At 33.0% G+C, this 17,519-nt stretch overlaps 1 protein-coding gene across 3 annotated transcripts in view; it reads right to left on the bottom strand.

Annotated features, from left to right (window-relative positions):
- Positions 1 to 16,800, bottom strand: part of LOC123672019 (nuclear hormone receptor FTZ-F1) — a 159,534-nt gene extending 142,734 nt beyond the window's left edge. For 2 of the 3 annotated variants that reach the window (XM_045605969.1, XM_045605966.1), the window contains exon 1: positions 16,430 to 16,800. In XM_045605969.1, coding sequence (XP_045461925.1) covers positions 16,430 to 16,601 — 172 coding nt within the window. In that variant the 5' untranslated portion in view covers positions 16,602 to 16,800. The remainder of the gene's footprint in view (positions 1 to 16,429) is intronic. The other variant, XM_045605968.1, reaches the window with a different exon arrangement.
- Between the last annotated feature and the right edge of the window lie 719 nt (positions 16,801 to 17,519).

Raw genomic sequence — 17,519 nt, forward strand, 5'->3', positions numbered from 1 at the left:
TGTTCTGGTTTCAATTGTAAATAACAAAAATTTCGACTTCACTCACCACGATGTGCGAAACTTCGTAGACCCACAATTTAATCCTCAAATTGTTAATATCCGATTTTATTGTGTTATTCCAAAATATTGAACGTTTTCAAATAATAGGTACCTAGAATTTGCATACTGAACAAAAATGTTATTCTTCTTTACCGAATTTAAATTTATAGTCCTTTCTTGATTTTTCCAAGCAATTCTTCAACTGAAAAAAAGGTTTTAGATACCTATATATCTATATTGCGGGGGTCCACCGAAACCAGTAAAGCTATGAAAAGGGTCCAAAAAAAAAAGTTTGGAAACCACTGATATAAACCATAAAAAAAAGTTGAATTTTTCGAATATCTTAAACAGAAACAAGATATAGAGAAATATTTGAAACAGTCATTTTTCAAAAACGCCATGTAAATTCGAGGATGAGTCAAGATATCTATGATCTGCTTTCTGATATCTTAATATTTCGAAAAAAGAGATCGGGAACCCTTGAAGATTTTTTCTCGGAGTATTATAGTTCTCGAGATGCTTTCAGTGAACATCGAATTTGGGACACACTGTACAGGGTGGGCAAATTTCGATGTTTTAGCACCACAACTTTCAAACCAGAGGAGATAGAAAAAATCTGATACCCCATTCTAGGTCTCTTTTTCTGACAAACTAAGAAGAGTAGTATTGGAAAAATGGCGATTCCGATAATAATTTATATCTCCGTTAATACTGATGATAGAGCTCTGAAATTAAAACATTATACAGGCACTTTTTCACGTAGAATCCAGTGGCGTGTTCATATTTTAAAAGGGAATTTTAATAACGAAGCTATGACTCAAAGTTATGTTTTTTCAAATGGGAACACTAGATTTCTGTGTCATTTTTTGAAAGCTCAATTTTTCCTGATTTCAAAAATATAAGACATCGTATAGTTTGTATCAATATAAATAATAGAAAATGGTCAGAAACTTTTCTCAATATCTCTATGGTTTCAAATGTTGATGAGCACAGAAAAATTAAGCATCGTATTATTACCACAGTCTCCTTCTATTAGTTTCTTCATGTCTATGCTTTTTACTCAATTTCACAGTCAATCATGTGGATCTTTTCGTTATTTCCGAAACCATTTTGGAATAAAAATTTTATGAAATATATCTGGATCCGAATTTTGTCAAAATTAGTAAAAATCATATAAATAATCAAATTGACGGAATGATACTGCTCTTGTTATAACAAGCTTTATTTGTCTGTGCCCATCAACAGCTGAAACCATAGAAATATTGAGATTCTTAGGTAAAAAAAGGTTTTTGACCATTTTCTATTATTTACATTAACTCAAACCATACGATGTTATATGATATATTTTTGAAATCAGGAAAAATTGAACTTTCAAAAAATGGCACAGAAATCTAGTGTTCCCATGTGAAAAAACATAACTTTGGGTCATAGCTTCGTAATTAAAGACCCTTTTGAAAAGACAAGCACGCCACTGGATTCTACGTAAACAAGTGCCTGTATAATGTTTTAATTTCAGAGCTCTATCATCAGTATTAGCGGAGATATAAATGTTTTTCGATATCGCCATTTTTTCAATTTTCGCTTATAACTCGAAAACGAAAGAAGGTAGCCAAAAATGAATACTACTCTTGTTAGTTTCTCAAAAAAAGAGACCGAGAATAGGGTATCAGATTTTGTTTATCTCCTCTGGTTTAAAAGTTGTAGTGCTAAAACATCGAAATTTGCCCAACCTGCACCAGAGACTTTTTAGGATCAAAAGGTGACTAGTCGATCTATTTCATAATTAGAGAAATCATGGAAGATCACTTTGTTTTTCGTTATTTTGGTTGTTTGAATCAATAAACCAAGAATCAACTCAAAGAAACGTCATTTCACAATAATTCCGAGTTTCTATTTTTATTGCGGAACGGTCCGCTGAGTAGCCAACCCATCAGATTCGATGTTAATATTAATAAATCGCGATAGATGTCCTGACCAGCTCCAACGCACTTCCAAATAACTCCGTTGCGTAATCGTGTCGTAACAACGATGAATAAATAAATGGATCACATCGAAAGTGAAAAAAGTCGATAACTGTCAGTGGGTCAGTAGGACGGATGAAGGCGGGTACGCCGGTGTGGATGTGGCCAGACCCGCATGATCTCCAAATTCGGCAAAACGGGCCAGTTTCTTCGATTCACTTTTGTTTTCGATTCGATCAGACGACACTCGAACCGAGGCAGATACGCCTTCGCGGTTCTTAAAAGGACCTCGTTGTCTTCGATATAGTCGAGACGCCTTATTGGGATAATAATAATAATAATGGTTTATTCACCCTTTTAGACACAATGAAATTTGTATAGGATACATCATACATCAATACAAAATAAAAGAAGAAATAAAGAATTATACCCAAACAAGAATTAAATCAGACAATAACTAAACTTAAATATTCATTTCTCCTATGAAAGCATCTCTCCGCCAGGAGTGATTTTACATGTTTTCTGAAACTCCTGTGTTCCAAAACCTTCAGCATAAGAGACAGATGATTGAAAAGTTTAGCTCCGCTGTATGACGGAGATTGCTCAAATTATTCAGAGCTATCATTAAATTGGTCCATCGAGCCTGATCAATTTTATGAAAAGACGAGGATCTTTGTGTAAGTTTCAAAATGAAAATAACATCTAGTACACAAGTATTTTTCAATATAAAGTATCCAGAGCTATCATAAAATTGGTCCATCGAGCCGGATCAATTTCATGAAAAGACGACGATCTTTGTGTTTGTTTCAAAATAAAACAACATCTTGTATACAAGTATTTTTCAATATCAAGTATCCACAGCTATCGTAAAATCTATCCATCGAGCCGGATCAATTTTATAAAAAGACGACGATCTTTGTGTTAGTTTCAAAATAAGAACAACATCTAGTATACAAGTGTTTTTCAATATCAAGTATCCAGAGCTATCATAAAATTGGTCCATCGAGCCGGATCAATTTTATGAAAAGAGACGATCTTTCTGTTAGTTTCACGATATAGTCCAGGAGGAATCGGCGCATGAGTACCGAAAACTATTCCACCTCAATTTTTTTATGTGATCCTCTTCAAATTGTCCTACTGATAATATAAATGCATGTTGCCATGGGGCAACCCCGAGCCATATTGTTTAAACCGAAATTGTTTAAACAATTGCAAGGAATTGTTATTTTTCAACCAGACAAATTTTTTTTTATATTCTGTATTGAAATACAAATAAAAAAGGCCCTTTGACTTTTTACGATAAAGTTAATATTTTTAAAGATATGAATTTTTAAAGGTTCGAAAAATCTCAAATTTGGGTACTTTCGACCCATGAAAAATATATTAAAAAAAAAAATAAATATTAATTATATTTTTTTCTTAATTCTTCATGCAATAGTTAATAATATTGTAAATAGAGATCTTAAAAAATTTCATTGTTTATACCTGTTTTTTAATTTTTAATTTCGCGCACTCACAAGTATGCGTCGCTTACCTTTAGGTATCGCCCTCTTTCTCTGACTCATGCGCTGCATCGGCCTCTCTGTGTCTTGAATCATTATTTATCATCTATCTTAAAAACTATCAACTTTATCAAGATTTTCAAGGAGAGCAATGTTATTATTAATTAAATTTTCTACAATTTGTTTTGTATAAATTTTTTTCTGAAATCAATTTTTCAAAAGTTATTTAAGCATAAATCGGAACATGTAATTAAAATTACTTTTTTATAAGTTTATGTTACTTTTTTGTTATTATCATAGTAATTCATGCATTTATATCAACAGCAATAAGATATAATAATATTTTAACATATTTTGGAACCACAATTATAGATAAAAAATAAAAATATATTGCGTACGCACTTGAATGCTTAGAAAAAACATTCAATGCATTGGCATACTTGTGAGTGCGCGAAATTAAAAATTAAAAAACAGGTATAAACAATGACATTTTTTAAGATCTCTATTTACAATATCATTAACTATTGTATGAAGAATTAAGAAAAAAATATTATTAATATTTATTTTTTTTTTTTTAATATATTTTTCATGGGTCGAAAGTATCCAAATTTGAGATTTTTCGAACCTTTAAAAATTCATATCTTTATATAACTTTATCGTAAAAAGTCAAGGGGCCTTTTTTATTTGTATTTCAATACAGAATATAAAAAAAATTTGTCCGGTTGAAAAATAACAATTCCTTGCAATTGTTTAAACAATTTCGGTTCAAACAATATGGCCCGGGGTTGCCCATGGCAACATGCATTTATATTATCAGTAGGACAATTTGAAGAGGATCACATAAAAAAATTGAGTTGGAATAGTTTTCGGTACTCATGCGCCGATTCCTCCTGCACTAATAAAGAATCGTCTAGTATACAAGTGTTTTTCAATATCAAGAATCCAGATCTTTCAAAAAATTAGTCCTTCAAGACGGATCAATTTCAGGAAAAATCTGTAAATTTTAATGTGCGTTTCTTCTTCTCTATCGCATAAAACCATTGAAGCCAGAAAGCCAAAAATTAACCTTGTTTCCAGAAATGACCAGAGAACATGGCTAGAAAACAGAATCAGTGGAACAAGTGGCACACAATTAATTTAATTGTGGCATAATTAACGAGCGAGCACCTTGCGCAAATCGTAATTGACGATAAAACCGAAGTCTAGTTAGTAATAAACGATCTAGGTATGATATCACAATTACGCAAATACTGCATCACCAAGAAAGTAAAAACTGGTCACTGCCATTAGGTTAGTAGGTCGCAGGGGCGGCGGACGGAGGGGGACGGCCTTCGCTTCTAGCCAAATTCAGAGAATAAAGCGATCCGGCACTTTCGATTTTTGAGTGGTAGGGAAGTCCGGTCGAGAAGATAATATTTCTGTCGGATGATTAGGCAATCGCGCGATGCTATTTTAGAATGATAATTTGTTTGTTCGGGGGTCCGCTTGGGGTCTTCATTTTCGGCACAGAACGCATTGACGTCCGATCGTTATTCGCGATAATGAATATGTGGAATCGCAGGGCCGTCGCTAGGTAGGAGCTCGCTTAGGAAACCAAAATTCAGGGGCGGCCGTGGAGTCTCTCACTGACTGAAATCCGTACACTAAATGGCCCCTTCAAGAAAAAATTTCCCCATAAATTTCCTCCCATTTCCCGAAAATTACCTTTATTTCCCCACATTGCCCCTTCATTACCCCTCATTTTCCATAATTGCCCTCTCATTTCCACACATTGCCCCTTCATTTCCAATAAATTCTCATTTGCCAAGACCATTAGTCTCTGTTTTTCAAGGATGAACCAGCAATAGTGGGTTTTTAACGTTTGTGAATTAATTACAAGGAAATAACATCATGGCATGCAGTCAGTCCTGAAAAATAACCTCCTCGATCGGCACTCGAACCCACAACCTCCGAATCACCAGTCTACCTCTGCTCAGAGTCAGAGGTAGAACACTGGAGTAGTAATTCGGAGGTTGCGGGTTCGAGTCCCGGAATTATTCTTCCCAGAATTGAAAAAAGGATTGAAAATAAAAATAACCTTGGAATTATCAAGAAAGCTGTGCCAAAAAACTAACGAAATAAGAGAGTCTAAAATCTTATCGATTTTTATGGTGTCTTCACATAATTTCTTTAAATAATAATTTAAAGAATTTTAAGGAATTTGGTAAATTTCTGTTTTTTGCAAAAAAATTGATAATATGTACTTTTCACAAACCACTGATATATTTTTAAAATATTCATGAAAAAATCTACCAAAAATCATTACAAAAGAGATAAAACAATAATTTCGTATAAGTCGTCGTACAGTGCTGCCCTCTACTCATTTGCTACGAAAAAAAAAAAGAAGAAGTGAATGTACAACTTCGTACACCGTACAAAGTTTGGCCATCACAGAAGCGCCAGAGGGGAAATGATTGGGTACCAAAGTTCAACTGATACGCGAAAAACCACGTGGTAGTAATCCCTTTTAATATGTACAGTTCGCACGCAAGTACTTCAGATAACTTTTTAGGTTATGTCTTCACCTCGACACATGACATATGCGTAGAGGTTGTCTAACTGTCTTCACGACTCACGTTACTCCTATTTGAATAATTTCACTCGTTATTTCCGTTTATTACCCATCTTCTTTATTTTGGCATTCGTTTAAAAGAATAAAATGAATCTACATTACCTATTAATTCTCTTAATCTCCTCTCATTTCTACTCATTGCCTCTCATTTTCTCTCATTGCCTCTCCTTTTCTCTCATTGCCTCTCATTTCCTTTTAGTGCCCCCCATTGCCTCTCATTGCCCCTCATTGCCTTTCATTTCCCCCTCACTAAATTTCCCCAGTGAGAGACCCCTCGGGGGCGGCATAATCCAAGCATGATCAACAAAGATTGTTTTATATCACTTTGAAAATTGAAAGGTTTTTCAATCGTATACATTATCAATGATGTATTTAAAAATTTTTACATTCTGATAAAAAAATACATCAAATCTATCAAAAAAAATGTATACGTTCCTGTATTTAAAAATTCAGAATATCAATATATGGAAATTTTACGAAATAGGGAAGCGATAAATGACAATTGGATTAAAGTGTTAGCGTTTTAGAAAAATGATAATAGTGATATGAAAAAGTGAGTTTATCGTTCTAAACTGCCATACGGCAGTTTCTCCCAGAAATTGAAAGGATACATATATCAAGCGATTCCCTATAAAAAAAGACTTTATTTGGATTGAATTTTTTCCAACTCTTTTTTTCACAAAAATTAAATTACTCTTCATTATCAACCTTCAGTCATAGTAAATTTAGCAAAATCATCATTTCAGTCCATGACAATACACACATAGGTATTAGGCCAATTGAAAAATCCCCAGTCTGATGCATAGATGGCGGTGCTTGTATTAAATCCATATGATTTTGAGTTAGTACCAACCTTCAAACGATATGTGTGTCAAAATTTGACAGCAGTCCGATCATTAGTTTGTGAGATATTGCGTTGTGAGTGTAGCTACTTTTGTTATTTTGCATATATTGCTCTTTGAAGGAAAAAATACAGTTGTAGTAAAATCTTGGCTTGATGAAGAGTTTCCGGGGTCTGCACCAGGAAAATCAACCAAAGAGGCTGTCACCGATGAGAAAATCAAAAAAGTTCACAAAATAATTTCGAATGACCGTAAAGTGAAGTTGATCGAAAAAGCAGACATTGTGGAGATATCATCTGAACGTGTACATCATATCATTCACGAATATTTTTACATGAGAAAGCTGTGTGCACAATGGGTGCCGCGCGAGCTCACAATCGATCAAAAGCAATAACGTGTTAATGTTTCTGAGCAGTGTCATGAAAAGTGGAATTAGTGCAGCCGAGAAAAATTTTGAAAAGAGGAGTGTTTTGAATTCGTAATACCGAAATACACCATTATCATAAATCTTGTGGAAAATTAGACTAATAAGCATTGTGAGCATCTCTGCTTTTTGGTACACTCAGAACAAAAATTTGTTTGTCTTCTGTTTAAAAGAAGCCTACATAAAGCAGTTGCCTGACTGGAGAGGGGGGGCGGCAAACTCCTAGACCTCCCCCACCTCAAATTTGCATGGGCAAAAAAATACAACATGAATTTAATGTGAATTAGATGGATCTAGAAATCTTGCCCCCCCCATTCTTGAAAGTTGGCGTCACCACTGATATAAAGTAATAAAATTTACAGATTTTGAGCATTCGTTTCTTGAGCACAACGTTATATCATTTCGTTATGTAGTCTGCATTTTTTTGAATTTTGGGATGATAATACTCTCGAATGATAAGGTTCGGCTGGCTGATGACGAACCCGTGTTCAAGTTCAAAGTTCAGATATCTAATGATAAATGTTTGCTTGGATGTTTCGATTTATCCATAAAAAGCTCAAGAACTCCTGACACTAAATCAGCGCTTGTCTCGAATTTTATTATTGAAAAAATATACAACAATAATTTATCAAGTATCGAGAACGGTAAGGACAAATCAAGGGACAAATTACCGATGGAAGAAGTTTTTGGAGGAAGAGCGCGACAAAGACTTCAATTATTGTCTGAGATCGGTAGTCTTTAACGTTTGGGATCTCCGAGGATCTCTGAGTTCGGGATACTTATAGCGTTTTTTGGACGATTGACGATAGACACACTTTTTTCCGAAAATACAAAATAATTATACAAAAAATTAAAATAGTCATTCGTGGCTTTAATGTCAATGCTGTGTAAGAATATAATAGTACGATTTGTCTTGGTGATGAAAGCTAACTGATTGTAGATTGTCAAAGTAACAATAATTAACTGAACTATACTGAAAAAATTTCCCATACTACGGAACGTATAGCGGGTTGAAACAACAAATGTTGAATTCAGCATCTGTGAATTCAGCTACTTCTCGGTGTTTCATCAATTGTAATAGTTGTTCTTTCACTTTCATTAAGAGGGATTATCACCACGTGGTTTTTCGCCTAGCAGTCAAAATTTGGTACCCATTTATTTCCCCTCTGGCGCTCCTGCGCTGTAATGATTTTTGTAATGATTTTTGATAGGTTTTTCTTTACGAATATATAAAAAATATATCAGTGCTTTTATCAATTTTTTTTTTATTTCTCATTCGCAAATCGAAAATACTTACTTTCTTCCACGTAGATTATTATTTAAGGAAATTATGTGAAAACCTCATAAAAATCGGTGATTTATAAGAAGAAAAATCTCTAATTTCATTTTGAACTGAGCAGAAGTGGTAGTGAATTAAATTCAAATTGTTCGTGAATTATTTCATTATTTCAATGAATATTTAGTAATTCTCACTTACTGTTCGCTTACGGTAAGTAAAACACTTACTGTTCTGTTTCTTTCAGCAACTACTAAAAATAATCTACCGTTCTAGCAACAACCGCGGGAACTAACAAAAGTCTTTGTATCGTGCAAAAATAATATGAATGTGAATTTCGACAGCGAATTTTCAGTTAATGATAAACTTCGAATGAACTGATTTCGAAAACAAATAAAGAGATGAATGAAAAGACAAAAAGAACTGTTCGAAAAGTTTTTAAAATTTCATATTACCTGTAAGAGCGGTGAGCTCTCACCGGCGCATTCGCCATTTAGTGACAAATATTATTTCAAAATATTTCATACACTTCCGGAAATGTTTACGTTTTATTTTTATTCTATCCCGACTCTCCTAGGTCCCTGTGAGACCTCTCAGAAGATACATTGTATAAGAAAAGGGTACTTCTAATCCCTCATTTGCGGACTAAAGTGTCGCTTTTGATCATTCGGTGATTAACACGGGGATTTAAAGTAAATTTATTCCCTGAGGGTTTAATAATATTTAAGTATATCGGACTTTTCCAAGAGGACGGGGAGCTTTTCTACAGGAAAATCCTCCACATTTTGTACTTAATAAATACCATTTCGGTACTCTGAATCCTATTTTTCTGATGAATCGATAAAAACGAAAACTGGACGTATTAATAATAGTATATTATTTCATAAGGAGGAGAAGTGTCTCTTTTCATGGCGAGTCTGTGTTTACCCGCCAAACATAGTGAGGCAGGTAATTGAAGGAGAGCCATGAAAAGTCACTCCCCCTCCGAATAAAAAAGGTTATTTTTTTTTAACGTTTCGAATTTCCTAGAAATCTGGTAATCCAATTTTTAGAAAAGATTTATATTAACGATCGTTATTATCGATTGATCAATGGAAAATTTGCCTAGTTACGGTTGTCATGCTTAATCAATTCAGACAGATATGAAGTCACCATTGCTAGGCTACACTTTTCCCTCCGGTGGACGGAAAAGGGTTGCCTAGCAATGATCAACTGTTATACTTCATGTTTGACAAAATTAATTTAGCATGGCAACCGTAACTAGGTAAAATTTCCATTGATCAATCAATTATAACTATCCTTAATATAAATCCTATTTAAAAATGGACCTCCAGATTTTTATGAATCTCAAAACGTTTGAAAAAAAAATAACATATTTTATTCGGAGAAGTGACTTTTCATGGCTCACTTTATATTACCCACTATGTTCGGCGAGTAAACACAAGTTCCCCATGAAAAGTGACACTTCTCCTCATGAAATAATATACTCCTATTGAATACTCCTATTTCAATATTATCACGTTTTGAGGCAGAAAATCGGAATTCTACTGCTCCAATATTGCTTTAATGATTTCAGATATTCTACGACGAGGGGGAAGGAAATATAAACTGTATTGTAAAGCTTACATTGGTTTTATTCGATTTTCAAGTTCATAATTACACTTATTGTGAAAATTGCAAATAGGATCAGGACAATTTCAAAAGGTTTATTTCTGGAGAACCTTATTATTATTATTATTATTATCGTAGTAAACTGTTTGTACTTCAACTTTAACTTTTACTGCTTTAAGATCTATGATTGGTCTAAAATATAGAGAATCATGCAGAGGGCACTTCAGACAGAATAGAATTCTCACTTTCTTTGGGATGTTTGTTTTAGAGTGCGTTCTTTTTGTGAAAACAAGTCCTCATTATTTCGAGGATCTCAAAAATATTAATAACACAAGACGTACCATTCCCTTCCACTTTCCAATACATAAAATGTCATTAACTGAAAAAGGTACCAAGTATATGTGTGTTAAATTTTATAATAATCTACCCAAAAATGTACTAGACATAGTTGATATTAGGAAATTCAAGAAAAATCTCACATACTTGATTATCAATGTGGAACCTTATTCTATTTCGGAATTTTTGAATTATTGTGGTGTAGATTCTAGGATATAGTTTGATTTTTTTTCCTTTATTGACGGTTTTCCATTTCTTTGTATATTTGTGTACAGGATTCAGGAAATAAAACTATTGTTATTGTTATTCCTTTATACTCCAGTCGATTGTCAATTTGAACTAGGTCCAAGGGAATCTTCTTCCTATCTATCATTTCATTCACAAGTAGGGTATACTAACTAACCGTATATTCTTGTCCTCCTTCGAAAACTTGAAAATATTTCGACAATTGTGTATAGGTATAAAAATTCAACACGATCAGTCATATGGATGAGATAAATTTCTGAACAACAAAAGATAAATATGTTAATTGACTAGACCACAAATAAAAATTAGGTCGGAGTTATACGATAAGGAAAGTAGGTCATCTACAATTGTTTACTCATATGAATACGAGAATCGACTATAATTTGATACAATAATGATATATTTATTGTTTCTCGAACATAATCAATTATTTTTTGGTATGGTTGCATTGTGAAGAAGCAAAAATCAGTCAGAAAATAAATAGTATTTTATTCAATCAACATTTTGACTGTTATTATTCACAAGGGTGAAGTTTAACATTCGTCGTATAAATTTTTCATAATTCATTACATAATTTGCTCTAAGATATCTTGCAATAGTGTAAATCCAATGATTATATTTTGTTTGAGATATTTCTGAACACTTAACCACGACATTACTGGTATTTCCCTTTTTTTTCTTAGACGCCATCATTTAATGAAATTACCATATTTCCTTGGAGAAGACAAAGAGAAATTCTCATACTTTTCCTTAAAAGGCGTTAAATGATCATATTTCCATGGAAACAGCCGCAGAAGTTGATGTGAGTGATATAAAAACAAAATGGAAATTATGTGAAGTAAGCCCTTCAAAAGTAATCAATTTTATCCTGGGTTTCATCTTAAATTCACAAATTATTGATCGAATTAATATTGTGTGAAATTTCAAATAAATATTTTAAAAAACTGATCACTATAGAGGTTTTACGGACAAGGGTAAAATAATTAATTATTTGCTCTAATTCTTCTGCCATGCCTTGTAGAACAAATCATGCGAGAATCATTGCTGTGATCTATCATAGAAATAATCAGCTTATATTATTTTCATAATTTTTGTGACCGAAAAATCCCAAATTTTCGAAATTACGAAGGGATGCATACAGTCATGATGTCACTAATTGAAATTCAGGTTCTATAATGTAAAAATATAGTGGAATGCACATTTCAAGAAAATCCCGAGGAAAATCCAATGAAGATATATCAATTCATTTAAAAATCGCCAATGAAAGATCCCATTGAAGATAATTAAAATATTCAATTCCTCTTCAACAAGACTCTTCAATAATTGTTGCATTATTGATGGGCACTGGATATCTACCAACCTGCTTGCAAAATTCTAATCATATAACTCTTATGGATCATTTTAACTGTGGTAGCCAAACTGGTGAAGAAAACAGAAAAAAATGGGTGATAAATTTAAATAGTGTAGCTAAGTGAATAGAAGAGCCATATCATAATAAGACAGAAATAAAATTTAAAGAATCCATTAGCATTCTTTTTTTTCTGATCGATTTCGTACCTCATCACATGTTTCCTAAAGTCAATCAGTTGGTCCCTAATTTCTTCATATTTTTCGACAAAATGTTCTGACAAAACATAATTCAAACATGTGAAATTGAATAATAAAAGAATCAAAATATCAATCATCTGCTTTCTGATATCTTATTATTTCGAAAAAAGATGTTTTCTCTAAGTCTTATGGTTCTCGAGATGCTTTCAGTGAGACACCCTGTACATACAGAATTATTGCTTGCAGAACAATAAGGAAGTTTCATCACTGGTAATAATTTCAATCAACCGATAGTATTACCCTGGAAGAAATTGATAGAAGCCGCAATTCCATTAGTTTCAATTTGTTACATCCAAGTAGTGCACCCCTCAGGAATTGACGTGGTTTGGGTCAGGTCGAAGCAGACGTCACAAAAGGCGGTCGGCAAAACTAGGTTTCCAGGTCACGTGTCTTCTGACAGCTACCCCTAACCCCTGACCGCCAAGGGTATGATGCACGTGATATCTGAATTCCTATATTTGGGATATCGATGTGGAAATTTCAAATTCTTATCGATCATGGTGAGAAGAATATCAATAAACGCAGGGTTGGATTAAGCAAAAATATACAAAATTGTATAATGATAACAAAGAAATAACGTTCTAACGGAGAAAAACCGAAGGTAAATAAACGAAATATCAGACTGGCAAAATTCAAGATCAAGAGATAACTACAGGGAAATTCGAGGGGAAATTGATCCATTATTTCCAGAGATAAAACTAGGCGGCTCTCAAAATCAAAGGAACAGCCTTCTAGGATTTTAAGGGGATTGTGGTTATACTTCATTTAATTTCCGCATAGTTCCTCAACGCTAACATCGCGGTAATATCAAATTCCGCTGTGGAAATATAACATTCCTTTATGTATCGTCTTCTAAAAAAAGAAATGGAAGTTTTTCGCTGTCGTTTCTATGACCATTTCATTAAATAGCGCTACGCTACGGAAGAAAAGGGAACTACCGGTAATCCCGAGTTCAAGTCTACAGAATTATCTTGAACAAATTCTAATTTGTGGACACACCAGTATTTCAAGACATCTCGTGCCTGAGGTATCGTCATAATATTTTCTCTTACAGTAATTCGATAATTTTCGAACAGAAACTTGAATAACAGATAAAAATAACAAGCGATTATTGAGTAATGACAGGATGACAGATAACATCTCATACAATTTTATGATCTCCTTGATTGGTTATTATGTCAAAAGAGTAGATACCCATCACAACCCAATTTTAAAAAAGTTTTCATTGGATTCCACCAACTACCCAACACCATATCTGTATGTACTTCAAATATTTAATTTGTCTGATTTATTGCAATCAGTTACAACATGTACAACCATCATAGAAAGGTGTTTTTTGGATAATACAATTTACAATTAAGGGATGAGGCATCTCAAAATTCTTAAAGGTTATCCATAAAAAAAATTTACACCAAATCCACAGATTTGTGAAGTTGAGCCACTCGAAAATTGATTGAGGCAATGTTAATTACTGAATTTTAGTGTAAAACCTTCGTTCGTTCTTTAAGAAGTAATTGCAATTCTTCCACTAATCCTAATATTTGTTCAACACTTCGTACAAAAATATACTGTGAAGCGCATCCACCATTTCAGCAAAGAAATTCACGCAATATATTAGCTATCTGAGGCAATTAATTAATTAATGCGAATATTATTATTATTTGAGTTAGAGAAAAGGCCTAATGCACCACAAATATTGGAAGCATTTTTTTTTCATTTTGAAATAATAGAAAATATTGGCACGCCATTTTGGATGAAAATATTTCAATAAGACCCTTATGATAGATAATAATTAATTCATTCAAATATATTCAACTGACTATTGAGCTCGATTTTGGATTACAAATAATTTCATTTCGAGTTTAACTGCGGCTAAGATGCATATATGCATCTTACTAAGATGCATATAATCCCTGGTGTATGCATAGAATCCCTGGTGTGTGTACTGATTCGATTTTGTTTCCGACTTTTTGAGATATCCACCTATTGCTTTGGTGTTCTGCTTCACCAGAGTTCTATAAGGTGGCGCCCTTCAGAAATTTTCGTATTCCTGCTATCTGCCTGCCGCCTTTTAAAAATGAAAAACTGATTTTAGACTTAACAAACTTTCACAATAAATTACAATTCAGTTCCTATCGAATTTTTAATGAGATGAATGGAATATAATGACAGAGTATAGAAGATTGTTACGAGCATAGAATATAAAATATTTTATTGTTCTATACTCAAAAGTCACGAAAGTCAAGAGAAATGCCAATTATAAATTATCTGAAACAGACGCGATCCCTCGAAATCAATTAGGTATAAATCTGAGAAATCTGCGGTTTTGTCTGAAAATTTTAAAGGTATAAGTAGACACACCAGGTTTTCTATGCATCTTACACGCGGTGACAGCTGTTGTCACCAAGAATTACAATACCTTTGATAACAAGCATATAGAAATAAACTGTGTTTATTACTGTGAGATATGAATCAACTATAGTCTAATGAAATAGTGTTGTACCTCGTGTTGTACAATATCATTAGGGCATTTAATTTTTCCTGTGAAAAAAAATCGAAAAAACACAATGCGAAGTAATATGTGTTAACAAAAAGCATTCGTGTAGATGCAAAAATCATCGTCTTCGACTCAGATTTTAGTTGCCACCAGCATTCATGCTTCCTGTTAAAATATTACTTAGCAACATGTTTTTTCGATTTTTTTCGGAAAAATTGAATGCCCTTATAATACTTGTGACTAGTGACCCAATAATCTATAATAATATTTAATTATGTATATTGCTCATTCATAAATCATTCAATTCACACAATATTTTATTTATGATATTTTGAAGTACGTATAGGTACATAATGAATATAAATAAAAACAATAAATTTCTTCTTGTTGAAATTCTCGTTTAATTTAATTTTTACAGCATTACCTACTATTTTCGATCAATGGATTGATTGGGATAAAATTATTCAGATAAAATACACTTGTCTATCGAAACTGAAAAAATCGAAAGTGCTATTTCTGATATGTATATAGAAACATGTATATTCTGTTTTTTTAAAAAATTAATTCATGTATCATTCCAAAACATCTTTTTTTACAATTTTTCTTATTCTGGATATTTTATAATCATAGACCTTCTAATCTATTTCTCTAGAGTACACTCTACATAAGTCTCATTAAATTTTTCAATTTCAAATTATAGTATAATTTCTTGATTAATGTGGATCCTATGCTTATACAAAATAACATAAGGATAACTCAAATCCATCAGATCAGTATATTTAATGAATTATGAATATACCCATTCACACACATATTTTTTCAATATGCGAAATATTTGTCCTGAAGAAAAAATTCATTCAAGAATGAGATCACCTATCAAAAATATCAGCGCAAGCGCCATTAGAATATTTGAAATCAAACAAAAGCAAAAGCACCTGTACTTGAACCTGACCTATTATAAGACATAATAGACCGGCAGAACGTGCTCTCTAATAGGAAACATAAGGGTAACAGGTAATGTAAATAGATAATGACATGCCAAAGTGGAACGCAGGTGCATAATACTGTCAAGTTGTACAGCTTTACAAATAGGAAAGTCGAAGAAGTCAAAATCATTTAACTATGATAACCATAAAAAAGGTTGGGTTAGGGTCCCTGGGCCACGGGGCGTAACCTACGACAAGAACAGTAAATGCCCTGTTGCCGAACAGTTTCATAATTGAAGACCATCCGCTTTAGTCCGGACGTCTGGCAGGTATTTACACAGATTTTCATTTTCATTCGAAGCGAATTCACTTTTGCAACTATCGTTCTGCTAGTAAAGGAAAGTTCCCAACAAAAGTGAATTCAAAGTTTAGAGCGATGTTGTCTAGTCAATAATTAACATTAGCTTGAAACAGGTTTCACAATCTGATACGTATGGAATGGTTAGAAACATCAACAACCAAACAAGGCTTCTTCAAAGAAAAATATTACCTCCAGAATTTGTCGAAAAAGGCACTTCTATTTCGATGTTGCCATTATCTGGTGTTATTTCTATATTAACATCAGCTGTAGTAACCGCACTTGACGTATTGTTATTCTCGTTTTGCACTGTAGATACGGCAACAGAGCTTGGAACGCTCATACTTGTCGCTTCTTCGTGCATTGTTTATTGGATTACGCACTTATCCCACAATGATAACTTTAACTTTCACGCCCCCGATATTTACAAATTTTCGTCCTTCGAAACCACGTTTATATTTCACAAATGTATATTTTCGAAAACGAATGAAAATCGAAACGGCTCTAAATGTAGGTCTGTAGGCCACTTCGCTTACACTTTGCATTCAGACAGACATGACTGGCAAGTCAAATCAAGGACTGCCAACATTTCAAAGCAATTCAATTTTCGATAATTAGACGAAAACGGGCATATATTATGTTAGATAGACTGCTATTGATAAAAAAATTTTCCATAAATTAGTTATTGAAAAATTGAAGATCTACACCTGATTTCATTTCTTTTCTTCACTGGAACCTCCTTTCACGTTCTAAGTAGGTCATAGCGCTTATACATCACGTTGAGTCTGTTAGATATTGCGCAACATTTACTTCGATTCGCAGCAATTTATTATGCAATTTCTGACGTTTTCACAACTAAATAATAGAAAAATTAAAAACTTCAATCATATTCAAATTCATACAATCATTGTATTGACACCATATTAACGCATGCGCTCTGATAATTCATTTCGGAAAATCTAGTTAAGTAAAGGCTTGCCTTCATTGTTTACTTTATAATTATTAAGAAATTAAAGAAATAACGAGATGATTTTCAGTTTCCACCAATTGGAATAGTTAATTTCATCGAGATCAACTTCGAATTGTTGCGCCATGTAATTTTGATAAACTTGACATTTTGAAATGGAACACACTTAGTAAGAGCATTTCCAAATATTGTTCAAATTTTTATAATTTTGAAAAATGGAAATCTTGTAATCAATAAATTCATGAGTCAAATAAAATGTGTATACGTTTGATAGAAAGTTTTGAAAAAAGAAGAAGTAGTAGTAAAGAAGAAGTG

The sequence above is a fragment of the Harmonia axyridis genome, chromosome 2 (genome assembly GCF_914767665.1).
Source record: "Harmonia axyridis chromosome 2, icHarAxyr1.1, whole genome shotgun sequence".
NCBI lineage: Eukaryota > Metazoa > Arthropoda > Insecta > Coleoptera > Coccinellidae > Harmonia > Harmonia axyridis.